At 50.1% G+C, this 15,738-nt stretch overlaps 1 protein-coding gene across 2 annotated transcripts in view; it reads left to right on the top strand.

Moving 5' to 3' along the window:
* The window catches only part of SMG6 (SMG6 nonsense mediated mRNA decay factor), a 105,427-nt gene that overhangs the window by 10,652 nt on the left and 79,037 nt on the right, over positions 1-15,738 (top strand). For both annotated transcript variants that reach the window (XM_066333344.1, XM_066333343.1), the window contains exon 9: positions 12,653-12,714. In XM_066333344.1, the coding sequence (XP_066189441.1) occupies positions 12,653-12,714 (62 nt within the window). The remainder of the gene's footprint in view (positions 1-12,652; positions 12,715-15,738) is intronic.

Here is a 15,738-nt window from a genome sequence, read left to right as displayed (position 1 = left end):
AGGCAGGCTGTGTTCTGTGTTGGCGCTGATAGCTGTGCTCTGCAGGTAGCAGAGGCATCAGCCTTATGGCAGCTGCTTCTGGGCCAGAGAAGGGGATTTTGCAGGGGTAAGTTCAGGTGCCAGCAGCAGATCTAACACTGCAAGTAGAGATATAACAGGTCTGGATGCATTCTGGGCAGAGTGTGGGAGAGAGGCTGCTCTTGCACCCTTCAGCCAGAGGCTGTTGTTTCGAACCCAGCCACAGGTGGTTGGACTGTGGGGGTGCAGTCTGTTCTACAGGTGGCAAGAAATCGATTGGGGATGCTTTCTGTCCTCAGTAGTTGCTCTCTTCACTGTGCAGGTGGTGAAGTGCCAGTCCTGTGATGTGACACACTTTGCAGGGAGGTGCTGCACAATTGCTCTCCCAGGACCTGCTGGTGTGTGTGCTGTCCCTGTCAGCACATGCTTACACATCTCTGCTCAGGACTCATGTCATTTCCCCTTAGGCAGCTCTCTACAAAGACCCTCAAATTGCTTTATTTCAGGGTCAGAAGCCCACAGCCTGGAGTTAGTGGGATGGCAAGAGTGAAAAGGCCAGCTCAAACCTCAGCCATTTCTGGGCTGAGGGAAGCATGTGGGGCTGGCAGTTTGCCTTGCACTGTGCTTTTAGGTAGAGGCTTGGCAGAGCTGCCTTTTTCACAGTTTGCTCCATCCCCTTTCCTAGGAAGATGCAGAACTGGAAGAACACACCACCTGTGCACACCAAGGGGTGCAAATCTGTGTTTGGCCCCTTCCCCTGTCACTGGATTTGGCACTGCTGGCACACAGGACAAAGGACAGTTTCAGAGCGAGCTGAGGAGGTGTTTGAATTGCAGCCTGGCTGTTTTGTGCCCGGGGTTTTGGCTGTTTTGGCGACAGCCTTTTGGGGTTTCATTCTGCGAACGGCTGCTCTCTGTGGTCTCTTGTACGTTGCATATTTCTGGGTGTGCAGGGACAGGAGGGCCCAGGCTGGTCCTTTACCTGGCAATATCTGGTCTCTTCATGTGCAATTCCAATGAGAAATGCTAAAAAAGGAGGCTGAGCAAGTGAGCAGTCATGTTGGTGAGCTGCAGAGCTGAGCCTCGGCCATTTCTTCTCTGTCGCTGGTTTCATTTGCCGTGGGTCTGTATTCATTTTAAATCTGATAGTACCATAAGCAGTTTGCTCTGCAGGCTGTGAATTGGTAAAGTAAACAGGGCAAACGGGCTGTCAGTCTCTTGAGAAAGTGCTAATATTACACTGAGTTTGAGATTTTAATCACTCCTGTCAGGAAATGCTGAGTTAAGGTTCTCACAATTGCTGCTGCCTGCTGCCTGTGCTCTGCAGCAGGCACTTCCTTGTGCTGCCACGCAGCATGCAGGCACTAATAAAGATTGCTGCAGCTAAGATTAGGGAAGAGAGGTTTTCCCTTGGCAGGCTAGTAATTGAATAATACTTCTCTCCAGATGTCTGAATACTTCATCATCATTAAAGAATTAAGTCTCTTAGCCTCTTTGTGAGAGGTCAGTCTTGTAGAGCCATCAAATGTTTGGTAGGGCCACCAGAAAAGCTCTTGGGAAAGCAGAGGCCAGAGTGAAGATCTGCTGTCACAGCCCTGTGCATCAGCTGCAGGAACATTCCAGTTTTCCTCCAGCCTGCTGGTCAGGGGTAGAGGTTTTGGATTTGCCTGGTGCTGGGTGCCCATGGGGCAGCAGCCCCTTTGCAGTGGCAGAGAAATTGGGGTGGAATTGTTAGCTCTGGAATTCAGAGCAGGTTTTAACTTTCATTTCTTTACCCAGACTTTCTTCTCAACAGCAGGTAGTGTGGAACACTGCACCAGGGCTTCCATGAGTGAGCAGTAAATACAACTATGAGGCAATTTTGGGAATGCCTCTGCATCCAGGAGCATGGGCAGGACCTTTGGACTGCCCAAGCTGCTTCCTCAACAGAGACTGTGTCCTTAGTGAAAAGGGTCCCTGTTCCAGTCAGCTCCTGCATGTTTCACATCCTTTTTTCCTCAGTGATGTTTGTTGTTCCTGCTCTGTGCACTTGTTCCTCTTGGGCAGCAGCCACTTGGGTGACTGGGCTGGCTCCTTCTCCTGCCTGGTTTCAATCCATGCAGTTTTTCATCTGGTGGAGCTTGGGCTTTGTATCTGGAGGGATAAAAACTGGTAGCAGTTGTGGTGGGGGTTTTCCTGGCCATTCTGCTCCTTTAAGCTGTCCTTTGCTTGGACCAGTCACACACAGAAGTGACTCCTGTTCAGAGTTAGGGTTGCCTGGATGTCACTGCTCTGCTCCCTGGGAGTATCTGGTTTGTTCAGAGGCTGTTGTGGTGTGAGCTGGGTGTCTCTCTGAGCATGGCCAAACTTTGCTCATGCAAATATACCTCAGAGACAGCCCTGTTTCTGAGAACTTCTCCCTCCACTCTCAGCTCTTCCCCTCACCTTGTTACTCTGTTCCATTACACATGACTAGAGGTAAGTGACAGGCAGAAGTGGAAATGATGTATTGCTGTAATGATGGTCGTTCTTCCGTACAGATGCACGGAGGAGAGGCTGCTTGGGGAACTCATTATTTTTGGTGCATCCCTGCCAGGCTGGTGGGAGCATTTCTCCTCACTGCCAGCATGGTTGGGTGGTTTCACTCAGGACAGTGAAAGATTGATCTTTTCTTTGCAGACTCCTGTTAATAATCTTTGCAGGATGAAGTGCAGGGCTCCTACAGGGCTCTCTCATTTGATCCTTCCATGGTGTCAGGTGGGCAAAGCCCTCAGAGTGGTCTATTTTAGGAACTTGTGATCTGGAAAATGAGCCCAGGCAGCAGGGGCTGTGCCTGTGGTTTAGATGGGCAGGGTGAAAACACAGACTTGCTGCCTTCTCCCCGCTGCTGAGGCATGACTCCCCAAAAAGGTAACCCTGCAGGCTGCAAATGATGTCCTGTGCTGACACTTTCATGCTTTTAGGGTTTTTTTAACCCAAAACTAGATGCTGCTGCAGAGAGTGGAGGGAGTGGGACTGACTAGCCCAGCAGTGCCTGGACATGCCCTGTGCTCTGCTGGAGCAGTTCCCACACCAGTTAACCTCTGAGCCCCACCAGAGCAGTGGTGTGGGTGTGTCCCCAAAGGGAGGGAGTGTCCCCTTGGGTTTTTCTCATGGAAGGAGCCAGTGTAATACGCACAAGCTCTGAGAGTGTCAGCACCTTGTCACAGGAGGGTGGCTTGTGTCAGGAAGTTTGTCCCCTCTATGGTTAGATGCTCTCTGGTATTGGATGTGATCCTGTCTGTGGTGTGCTGTGTTCTGGGCTGTCCTTGCTGTCAGGGGATGGCAGTGCTTCCTCCTCCAGCCTGCTCCTGATCCACACCTCTGCAGAGCTGCCAGCCCCTGCTGAGCCTCCCCTGCAGCACAACAAGGAGCAGAGATGCTCTCTGGGGTGGGAATGCCAGGCACCAGCAGTCAGCTAAGGGCTGCCTTCCCTTATTTCTGGCCTTTTTCCACCACCCACATGAGAGAACAGCAAGAGCTGTTGCATCCTTAATCTTTGTGCCCAAAGCGAGACTTGAGAGGGAGAAGTGTGGAGTTCCCTCTGTCCTGCCCTCATTTTCCTCACCCCCTCAAGCTTGCAGGAAGCTGTTGGGTTTGGTTACTCATTCATGGAGGTCAGGACTAGGTCTGGGGTTTTTCTTTTTTTCCTTTGTGTTTAGGAAACAGTTTACAAACTGTTTTGAGCACGGGGGAGCTGGTGGCGTGTGAAAGAGGCTTGTCAGCCTCTTTACTGCTGGACTTGCATTAATTCTCTGCCCTGCCTCCTCTTCTGTAATCTCTTTCTTGGTTGGCAGCGTGAGTATTTCTGAGTGCTTTCCCCTGCCTGCAACCCCTCTGCCTCCTGATATGACCTCAGCCACCAAACCACCTTGGGGCTTTATTTTTACTCAAGCAGTCTTGGTTCGCGTGGCGAGGTTGGTTTTTTTTCCCTTAGCAGTGTGAAGAGTTCTTTGCAGAGGAAGTAAAAGAGTGCCAGGCTGCAGTTGAAACTGGTTAAACACCAAAACCACACTCCTGGTCTTGGTGGGTTTGAGACGTGACACTCAGCCATGCAGCTCAGCACTGGCTTTTTTTGCCTGCCAGTTGTGCACCATCTCTGCTTGCACTTTGTTTTTTTAATAAATTGTGTTCTCATTTCAAATTCCTGATAAAAACCTTCTCAGCTGCAATTCCTGTGTTAGCAATCCAACCAAATTATGCTGTTCCGCTTTGCCTGAGCTTGCTTGTGATGTTCTGTGGATGCTCAGTGCTGCTCCACCAGAACCCAATTCAGCCTGTGCACTCATGTCATGTAGAACCCAAATGTTGGTTTCCAGCACAACTTGACCTTTTATCTCTACCCAGAAAGTGAAGACTGAGCTATTTGTAAGAGTTTCCAGAAGTTGGTGTTGATATTTTTTCCCCCTACTCCTTCTTCTTTTTAGTCGGTGGTTTTATTTAACTGCAAAGAACAAGGCAGGGACTAATGTTGCCTGAATGAGAGAAACCCTGGCTTGTTCTCCTTCTGGCAGCAGGCATCTGGTGCTAATGTGTGTGGTGGATCAGAGGTGGGAGCACTACAAGGACATCAATGAGTTGTGCCTTTGTGAGAGGCTCTGCTCTATCCCCGTGCTCAGAGAGGCTGTGATGAGGGGAGAGAGACCTCATGTTCCAACAAGTTTCTCATACCCCAAAACCAAGTACAATCATCCAGAAACCGCCTTTCCCTGTCAGTCACTCTTCCCTCATTTCCTCTCCTGCTGGTGCTGATCAGGCAGGGATTTGTGTGTAACCAAACCCCCTCCTGCTGCTGCACACGAGGCCTTTCTCAGAGCAGTGGGTCTGATGATCCTGGGGCTGCACAGTGGTGTTGGGAGGGAGAGTTTGCACTTGAGATGAGAACGCTGCCAGAATTGGCAGTACTGGTAAAGGAAGTAAAATAGCTTAATAGCAGGGTTGGGAGATTTCCCAGAGCAGGGTGAAGGCTGTAGACACTAATTTCTCTTGAGATCTTTTTTTTGTTGTTAGACTAACCTTGATCTCTGTCTGAAGTTGGCCCAGGCCAACGTTTCCTGCTGTCTGTTGTAGACTTTTTGAGATTGGCACCTCGTATCCCACAGCCAAACCTCTTAACTCTGCCATAGGGGAGTGTTTATTCCTCTTCAGTGTTGAATGAGCCATTTCCAGACAGGCTTTGTATCCACTGTGGAGGTGGGTACTAGGAAAGAAACTTCCTTCCGGAGGATCAGGGAGTGGAACCTGCTGGAGTCTGTGTCATTTCCTCTGTCCTTGGCTCTACTCCTCCTCCCCAGCAGATTTCACTGCTGCGTAATCCCAGGTGGAGAGGGAGATGCAGCAGGGTGGACAGCTACCTGTGAGGGAGCCTGAGGCACAGCCTGGCTGGGAGCAGCTCCTGTTATCCCGGATGGGGAGCGTGGCTGGGAGAGTGGGGATGTGAAGGTTGCGTGAGATAATGCTGTCATCCTTCTGGAAGGCTCTGTCTCTGCTCAGCCTGTTGTCCAAATGTCTCCTCTCTTGGCCCAACTCCATCCTAAGCCTTTCAGGGTTCGATCTCTTCAGTCTTCACCCTTCTTAATTCCTTACATTATCTCCCTCCTTTGTGCTTTAACCTCATGAATAATCTACTCTGGAGTAGTAAAGAAGGCTGACAACACCCTGAGCTGCCTTAGCAGCTGATCTCTTATGACCAGAATTCATCACACATTTCTTTGTGTCACTTTTCTGTCACAGGAAGGTGAACACTGTTTATTCCTGGCAAACAGTGAGTGTTTCAGTATAAGCTGCTTTGGCTTGGGACTGCTTTAGTGCACATGTGGCCTCCCCCTTACCTGCTGGACACTGAAAGCTCTGCCTGGGTTTTCAGTGCTTAACCAGATGCAGCCTTGAAGAGCTGAGCTTGTATCCTAAACGACCTGCAGCACCAGAGCCAATTTGTGAAAAGTTTTGTGTCAAAAGCGAACTTGATATCTCAGCTGAGGACTCTCTGGCATGTTTGCATAGATTCAGAGAGTTTATGGTCAGCAGGGACCATTAGATCATCTAGTCTGATCTCCGGTATATCACAGGTCCTTAAATTTCACCCTGCTACTCCTATGTGAAGCCAAATAACTCGTGTTTGGCTAAAGCAGTACTTCCAGAAAGACATCCAGCCTTGAGAATCCACCCTTTTCCTGGGGAGTTCGTTCCAGTGAGAATTGCACTGATTTTGAGGTGCTTTTACCTTATTTACAGAGTGAATGTTCCCAGTTTGTTCCTATGCTTTGCTCTTCTGCAAATGTAAAGAGCCCTTAAGCACCATGGAGGCACTTTACACCCAGCAATCCCATCGCCTCCCAGTCTTATTTTGATAACACTGAACAGATTGAGCTGTTGAAATTTTTCACTGCGAGGCATCAGTTCTAGCCTTTGAATCACTTTTATGGCTGTTTTTTTGGATCCTTACCAATTTTTCAGCATCCTTTTAAAAATAAGGGCACTAGAGCTGGCTGCAGTATTTCAGTGTCATCCCCCACGGTGCCATATTTAGATGTGAATGTGCTGTCCAGTCCCTGCTCTGCTTGCACATCCAAGGGATGTGTTTAATCCTTTTTGCAGGACATTGCATTGGGAATTCAGCCATCGTGGTCCCTGAAGGCTTTGTGGAGAAGCTGCCTCGGGCACGATCTCCTGGAGATTTCATTTTCCATGTGATGCCAGATGAATAACATGACATTTGGTGCTGGAAACCCCGAGATTTTGAAGCTGTTATGATAAACCCCGTGTGAATGTTCTGTAGCCATCATTACTTACTGCTCCAAACGGGCAGTTTGACAGCAGAATTTCATTTTGTTGATTGAAAACGTTGCTAGTAGGTCTCTACCATCCTCTTTCCATCCAGTTCAGTGAGGGTCCCTGAAGATCTCTCTTTAAGAGGTTACTGAATAAGTTTATTCGTTTAATGATAATATTTTTTCAAGAATGCTGCATATTACTAATTCATGGAAACCAAATTTAGATGCAAGCTTGGTTGAAAAGGAAGTAACACACGTATAAATATTCAATTTGACCTGCTTTCGTTGAGTTGAAAGTTCTGCTAGTAAATTCGTTACTAAATTATGTTGAATTTATTTAGAAGCCAGATATTTGTTCTGGAGCCAATGAAGTTACCATAGCTTGATCTTTACATTACTAAAGCAGATAATTTTCTTCCTTAACATTTTTCCTCTCACCTGCTCCCTGCTGGGATGAAGGAAGCACTCAAAAGCTCACTGCTTTTGCCAGGGGGCTTCTTAAATGCCTCTTTTTCTCTTGCTCAGTTGATGGTTTGTAACTCTTATAGCTGTGAGATGTGTCCTGGAGCTGCTGCACTGCAAAAGGCCGGGGAGCTGCAGGAGTGTCTCAGTGTCTCTTTACCTGTAAATTAAATTTTTCTATGCCTCAAGGCCATGATGCATCAGGGTTCTCTCTCTCTCTCTCTCTCTCTCTTCCATGTCATAGCAAATTGGATTTTACGTTTATGTGGTGTCTGATGTTAAGTAGCAGGATTTGCACTGGAATTGCTTCTCCTGCTACAGAAATGAATCCGTTTCAGGGCAGGACATTGCTCTGCTAAGCAGAAACCTACACTAAACACGTGGCAAGAAGCAGCCAAGGCAAGCCCTGTATCCATTTGTGGTTGCAGGTGGTATATGAAGAGAAGTGATTATGGTAATTAGCCCAGCTGGAATTTGCCCACAGCTCTGTGGGTACCTTGTAAACACTGCAAAAATGCCAGACAATCTCAACAACCCTTTTGTCTCGTCTCCTTTATGTAGGTAGCCATTTGCACAAAACCCTTTCCACCAGCACGTTGGTGGGGTTACACCTGCAGCAGTAAAAATTCCTCCTGGTATCCTGCCAGTTGAGCCCTCTGCAGCATCCTAGGCTTTTCAGGAATCTCTGCATTAGTGTTGGACTAGGTGCTCTGAGGGAGCTGCCTGTGGAAAAAGAGGAATAATCTTAATGTGATACATCTAACCCTTGAGCTAGGAGTGAGAATATGGCACGTTTTGAGTGCCTGGATGTTATTTCACACAGTTCTCAGCAAGGAAGCTGTGTCTGGAAAAGCCTGACTGCCCAAGAAACCCTGAAAATATTTGGGATGAGTGTGGTACGTGTTTTGGAGCAGAGCTGTGTGGCTCTGTGGTCTGTATCCCAACCCCTTGTCACTGAGGAGACCCTTAGACTCAGGAGAACGTCCTGCTGTGCTCCAGGCCCTTCCACTCCAGTGGAGACAGCGCATTTGTTACAGGCAGTTTTGCATCTGGTCTCTTGATTAATGGACTTGTCTTTTGCAGCCTATTTTGACTCTGACACCGCTTTCTGCTCCACAGATGCTTTGCTGATGTTGAAGAAAGTTTGCCTCGCTTGATAAAGACCAGATCCTGGAATTTACTTCCAAACCTGAAGTAACAATTTTTAACTTGAAACGCTTTTTCCCCAGGAGTCGCTTCTCCAGAATCTTTCCCTTATTTGGTGCCTCCTTCACAGCTGGGGCCGATGCTCAGGTGCCAAAGCTCTGTGCACTCCTTGGCCGGAGCCAAACGGGTTCAAGTGCAGCAGTGCCTCTTCCCAGCCCTGATCATGGCACTCCTTCTCCTGTGCTCTCCGCTGGCATTTCCTGCATTGCTCTGCTGGGGTAGGGGACACTCTTTTCACCGTGGTCAGTGCAGTATCTGGAGGTTAAGTGTTGCTTTCTTCTCTGCTGGCTGGAGACGAGGCCAACCTTTCCCAAAGCTGCCTGAGTAGTTCCGTGTCGCTGTCAGGCCGTGCTCCCCGCAGCCTCGAGGAGATTTGAGCTGGCTGTTCAGCCCCATTGCTATCTCTGCTCTTTTAGCTGCTCCACGAGAAGTTGTTAGTCACTGTTGATTCCTTCCATGGCAACAAATCCAGTTGGGTTGGCGGCGAGGTGTGTGAATGCTCCCCAAGCAGCACTGGCCTGCTTCCTCTGGTGAGGTTGCTTCTTCCCAGGTGGATTTAGTCTGTCTGCACATGCTGACTCATGACAGCTGAAACAGCTGTTTTCAGCTTCAGGCACTACTGTGTGCAGGGACCCCTTCTTCTTCTTCTTGACAGCTGGTTTGTTTTTATAACTAATGCCTTCACTATATGCTCATAACTTCCATATCGGTGATGCCCACTTTTCAGCTGGAAGGGCCAAAATCCAGTTTTTGACATAGTTTTGTTGTTGTATAAGCTTTTCTTGATGGGCTTTTCCCAAGTGAGCAGCTGGGACGATCCAAATTTGGTTTCCTTGCCCAAGGAGCAGCGTTGCCCACAAAGGGCAGTAATGTCAGTGTACTGGGAGTCCTGGTCTGGCATCGTGATATTGGCATGAGGACCATTTTTGGGAAATATTTGGAGTGGGCTGCTTTTGGGCTGCACAGCCAGTGAGAAGAAGGCAGTAAGTTGTTGTAGGTCTTGTTGCAGCACTGTCATGGTAGTGAGCATGCCGACAGTGCCTTTGAGAAGCGTTCCTCTCCACCATGTGAATGCAGAGCAGCAGGTGACAGAACTTCCTCCTGTGTGCCGGGCCACTCATGGAGGTCGCTGTTTCCCTCTCCTGTGAGAAGCTGAGTTTGATGGGAGGAGCTGAGAGGGCTCCCAGAGACTGAGCGACAGGTGAGTCAATAGGGAAAACAGTCATCCAGAGAAAAGCCCAGTCAAAGCAGCCCCATGGCCTTAGTATGAACCCGAAGATGAAAGGTCCAAAGTTGAGTGATGAGCTTGTCAAAACCTCGAGGCTGTGAGAGAAAAAGTGGTGAAAGAAGTGTGAGGTGCCTGCTTGAGATGCCACAGTGCTGGGGCACACAGGGCTCTGCCTGGGCTTGCTGGGGTTGTGATTTAAGTTGGCAAGAGGCATGAAACCTGCTTCGTTCCTAGAGGCAGGTATCAAATTTCCTTAAAAACAATTATAATGGAGCGCATATCTCTGTCCCAGTTCTGTGCTGGTTGCTGGGGAGTGTGACTGGTGAATCCTTGGGATTGTGAGTGAAAAGGCTGAGTGTGAAACTTGCTCTGAGAAAATGGGGGTGAAGCCACTGTCCTGACAAGCCCTCCTGGAGCTGAGTGTCTGTGGACACACTCTGGGCATGTCCCTGCTGGGTGTCACTTTCCATTCAAGGTGGGGAATTTTGGTTTTCCCCCGCTGCCAGTAAAGTGTGGGGATTGCAGAGCACTCCTGGGGCTGTGGGTGAATGTGGGCCTTGGAGGAAAATTTCTGCCCCAATTTCTTCTTTCCCCCCCCTGCAGCCTGCCCATGAGTGTTGCTGTCAGTAGAGATGGGTCAGAGCACAAGCTCCTTCTCTTTTCCATATTCTCCCTCAAAGGATGCAGAGCATGGACCTCCTCCTCCAGCTCTTGTTCAGGGTCTTGCTGTGGGGCAGAGCACTGTCCACCATCCCATCAAGCTCTTGCACTGAGCTGGGGGCTGTAATTCCTTAGATTCCTTAGGCTGCATCTGTGATTTCAGGCAGAGCTGGTCACAGACCAGCTTTTTGCCTCCACAAGCTGTTGCTGAAAAAAAAGGACCTGTTAAAGGCTTCAAGCTCTCAATTACCAGAGTGTCCTAAGGTGAAGAATCAGCTATATCTAAACTTCACTGGCAGAATGAATAAGGACTTTGCTGTGCTGTCCCAGTATTCCCCAGTCTCTTCTGGGTTCCATCTGCAGAGTTAATAAAATGGTGGCAAATCAAGTTGAGTTCTAGTGGAAAGGGCTCTTTAGGGCAGCAGTAAAATAGTGAGTAAGCAAGAACCCCTTGCTGCGGGGGCCAGTTTAATTGGTCTGGCTTGTTTTATGAGACAGGTTTTATGTTTAAACTCGCTCGTGGCCCAGGAGCGACTCTGCAGCAGGGCATCATTCTCCTGCATGGATCCTCCGGGAATGCAGCCGGGTTAATTACACCTCACCGAAGGTGCAGAGCAGCTGGCATCAGTCATGGCTTGAGCCCAGGGGCTCAGCAAACGGGGCTGGGAGGTGGCACCAGAGCTGGAATGCCAGTGACAACTGTCCCCTGCAGCCAGACCTGGCAGAGAGCTCGGGAGGCACTGGTCAGTGCCTGCCCTGCGTCCTCTGGCGTGTGCCCAGCTCTTGGCTGGGCACTGCCACAGCCCTGCCAGATAATCTTATCCTCCCCCTGTGAATGGAAGTGGAGGAGTTGAAGCTGTAAAAGCCCTGGGTGGATTGGAGCAGCGTGGTGGTGCTCTGGGTCGCTCCTGGTCAGCGTCTCCCTCGCAGCACTCGGGGCCTGGCTTTTCTCAGCGCGCTGAGGCTGTGCAGGCACAGGGGGAGAGGAAAACCTCCTGCTCTGGGGAAGGTAAAAGCGAGGCCAGTCCACTCCTGCTGTGACACAGCCACCCTCAGGGCCAGGCTGAGGGAGTGCTTACCCACCAACAGCCTTCCTCAGAGCCCTGTAGATAAGGACTAGGAAAGCCTGGAGCTGTGCTGAGCGAGCAGAGGTGGCCTGCAGCAGTAGTAAGTAATTATTCAAGTCAGGTTTTGCAGTCAGGGGACCAAAGCAGGGCAGGAAGCTGCTTTCACATCGTGTGCTACAGCCAGCTCCCCTGTGTCCCCTTAGTTCCATGTCCACAGAATCGTGGAGAGGTTTGGGTAGGAAGGAACCTTAGAGGCCATCTAGTTCCAACCCCCCTGCCATGGGCAGGAACAGCTTGCACTAGAGCAGATTGCTCAGAGTCTCATCCAACCTGGCCTTGACCACTTCCAGGAATGGGGCATCCACAGCTTCTCTGGGCTGTTCAAAATGCAGGGTCTCAGAGGCTCTGCTGGCACATCTGAACACTGTCTCTAACACCAGATAAATGAGGGGGTGCAGCATCACCCCAATCCTCCCTTGTTTCTGGAAGCTGCTCCTGGCAGGGCACGAACAACTGTGAGTGCTCCTGCTGAGATCTGTGTGCTGGCTGCTCTGCAGAAAAGTGCTGGGGAGGACATCCTGCTCCCTCTCTGCCTTGTCCAGCAGCTGCTCTGCCTCTGACACAGTCAGGAGCACACAACAGGCTGCTGCTGCTGGTTGTGGGGCTGTGCTTTTCTGTCGATGGGAATGGTGCCTTTAGAGACTCCTTTTCCAGAACCCCTTAGGCTGTGCTAAGTTTTGAGTTGGTGATATAGGGGTGAGGAGAGCTTTGCCTAGAGGTGCCTGGGATGCAGGTGTCAGATTTGGGTTCCTGGGGTGCAGGTATCGGGTTTGGAGTGCCCGGGGTACATGTATCAGATTTGGGGGTGCAGGTGTTGGGTTTGGGGTGCCCAGGGTGTGGGGTTTGAGCTCCCGGGGCTCAGCAGCCCTGTGCAGGATCACAGGACCCGGCAGAGGGTGCTGTGTCTCCACCGCCTCTCCCAGCTCCGGTTCCAGCTCCAGCTGTTTGGCACTTGCTTCTGCCTCTGTAAATGATGTTTGTAAGAGTTTGGGCATGTCCATTTGGTTCCCATCTCTAGTGCCACCCCCAGCATCCAGGCCAGGTTCTTCTGTCACTGGGGACATTCTTATTTCACAGGAAATAGGAGAGAGTTTAATTGTTTTCTCCTCTCTCTCTTTTTTTTTTTTTTTTTTCTTTTTTTTTTTTTTTTTTCCCATGCAGCTGAACAAAAGGTTCATCCTCAGTTTTCTCCATGCCCATGGGAAGCTGTTTACCAGGATTGGGTAAGTGTGCAGGATGTTTATTTTATTTTCCTACATTACAAGTCTTTTTGGAATTTAATATTGTTAGCAACTAAGCTGTGTTTGGAGCTGAGGGCACAGGGTGTGAATTCTTGCAAGCCTGGCCTCCTGGTTCTTATTCTCCTTACCCGCCCTCCAATCCACACTGGTTGGAACTTGGGCTTTTCCTTTCCCCCACCTCAAAGCCCATTCCTGCCCATGCACCAGGACCCTCTGGCAGAAGCTGAGCTCAGATGGTTCACACACACAGGAGGGACTAGAGGCCTGTTCTCTCTCTCCCATCACCTAACTGTGCTCCTTCCCCTTGAATTTCTGTGTTGAACCCCCTCTCTTCCATTGCCCTCACCCACTGCAAAGGTGGCTCCTTGGACTCTCAGTGGCTGTTGCCTGTCATGATCACAAAGCCATTGAGGCAGATCCACGTGGTGGCTGAAAGCTGCCATCCAGAGTGTGACAAAACAAGCCTTGCCCTTCATCTCCTCACTGCCGTTTCAGTGAAAGCCCCATAGCTGAGAGCTGCCCTGGCTGTGGGAACTGGTTTGTACAAAGTGCCCTTGGCAGTGGCTGTCAGAAATGGGTTTCCAGTAATTGAACAGCTCCCCTTGAAGCAAAGCAAGCCTGATCCTGGCCTGGGCTGAGATCCCAGCCCAGGGGACATCTTTATGACCCTGAGGGCAGAGCTCAGCCTCGCAGCTGATGGGCTTCCCATGGAGCTGCCTCTGCTCCAGGTCCAGACTGGCCCTCGCTGTGGGAGCAGCTGGTGAGGACAGACCCCATGTAGGTCTCTGGCATTGGTGGTCTCTGCTTGAGCCTACCAGTGCCTTGAAAGCAACCAGAGTCTCCTGAGCTCTGTTGGCTCCTTCATTCTCCTGTGGGACTGCTGGCTACAAGTCACCAGGCTGAGAGGTTATTTCCAGGTGTAGGTAAAGGGGATGTGGGTGCAAAGTGACATTTGTCCCTGCTGGGAACAGTTCAGATGCTGCCACACAGCAGCACCTCAGCACTTGCTGTGTTCAGTGCTTACAGGGTGACCACTCAGGAGGGGCACTTTGGACCCTTCACAAAAAACAAGCAAGCAGGGGCCAGTGATTTGTTGGCGATGCAAACGTCTGAGGGTCACTGCTGCTCTCTCCCTGAGTCACAAGGCACTGATTATCCACTCGTGGCCCAGCAGGCTGGCCTGCAGCGTGGAAGCAGAGCTGGGTGTCCTCCTGCCTGCAGGAAAAGAGGAGGAGAAACCGCCAGAGCCCACGGAAGGTTTGGGAAGTGCAGGGTCTGTGCTGGGGGGCAGAGCATCCGGGGAGCTGCTGGTCCGCGGTGGGGCCGCGCTCGCGGTCGAGCTCCGGTTGAACGGATGCCACCAGGGGATTAATGGGGATGTAGCAGAGATCAGTTGCACATTTGGCTCCTGAGACTTTTGTGAAATTAAGATGCAGCGTTTCAGGCAGTTGTTTCCCAGGACAGTCATTTAGAAAACCCAAGTATGTTTAATGGTACAATATGCCCTAAAGTACTTAGAAGGGAACTAGAAAGTAATACCATGACACAGGAAGAGAAAATCGTCCAGCCCTGCTAAACAGCTTCCGTGCTTAAAATAGGTAAAAGGTGAGGAATTGCCAAGTCCTTTCTGGGCAGGATCTTTGGTGATTTATCTGGAAAAAATATGGAAAAGATGATGTTGTCCTAATTGGACTCTTGCTCCTAAAACCACAGGTAAGCAATTTATTAAAAGCTTCCGCTCGGCTCCTGACCTGCTGGTTCTGAGCTCAGTGGGGTTACTGCATGCTGTTCCAGATGTGCTGTGGTATCAAAGCACAGGTGGTGGAGCTGAGGAAGCCTTCACTCCTTCTTGTTGTTATTCCATGGCAATAATCTTCATCTCCTCAGTAACAACCCATCCTGCAAAGGGCTTCTCCATCTCCAGAGTGCTGTCTGCCCTAGGAGAATGTTGCTGCATACACTGGATGTGGTCTGAGATTTCTCAAAATTAGGAAGTCTTTAGAAGCAATCAGTTTGCTCTAATTCTCTGGCTGTGCCCCAAATCCAGGGAAGTTGCTTTTTGCAGGGGGAAGCAGTGCATTCATACTGACAGAGCTGCTCCATTCTGCACAGCTACAAAGTACAAGGAGACTATTTGTTCCAGCCCATGTTTTTGGGAAGGTAACAGAGACTTTGAACTGCTCCAGCAAACAGTGCCCAGGGAGAGGGTACCCTGCTGGTAGGCAGACCCGGGCGATGAAAAGCACCCATGAAATATGGCTAAGAAGAAAGGCATTTCTGTCTTTAAAAATGAAGCTGTCACTATCTTGAAGTCTGCTGGGGAAGCCCAGCAGAATTGCCCATGTGGGTTACCAGAATGGCTCATTAATCTAGCCCATAGTGATATCACAAGATCTGAATCTCTTGGGGGGAAGATAGAGGAAATTGCTATGGAGGCCCCTGAGGTCGCCTGTCCCGGCTCCAGATGCCTCACCCTCTCTGGGTTTTGGCTCCCACACGCCCATGTGGGCACTTGATAATGTCGCTGAAACTGGTGTGGGCACTTTTTGGGAGATACTCGTTCTGCTGGGACTGGCTGTGGCTTTTTCTAGTGTAGGAACAAAAATCGGTACAACAAACTCTGCAGAAGAGGCAGTGGTACAGGAGGACCTCCCCTCTCAGTAGTTCCAAAGGTTTTGGGCAGCTTCTTGGTTATAAAATTGTCTTCATGGGATACCAGGTGAGGGCTGTTGTGGGCAACCACGCCTCAGTCATTTTTGGGGTTTGACTCTGCTCTTCGCAATAATTTCGATTTTTCACCCCACTTCAGCTGGGAGGTTGCTGAGGATCCAACAGCTCTGATAAGTGACCTCAGCTAATTCCCTCAGCGATGAGGAGCAGGATAAAGGTGTCAGATTTCCGTGGGCGCTTGTGAGTGGTGTTGAAAGCTCACCCCATCCCCAGCCGTGGCCCCGCAGCCGCGGGCTGCTGTGTCCTGACGTGCGACAGCGGCGCTGCGGCTGCAGG

Source organism: Sylvia atricapilla, chromosome 20 (genome assembly GCF_009819655.1).
Source record: "Sylvia atricapilla isolate bSylAtr1 chromosome 20, bSylAtr1.pri, whole genome shotgun sequence".
Classification (NCBI taxonomy): Eukaryota; Metazoa; Chordata; class Aves; order Passeriformes; family Sylviidae; genus Sylvia; species Sylvia atricapilla.
Note: the sequence above shows the minus strand (reverse complement) of the source record. Positions and strands in the feature narration are given on the sequence as shown.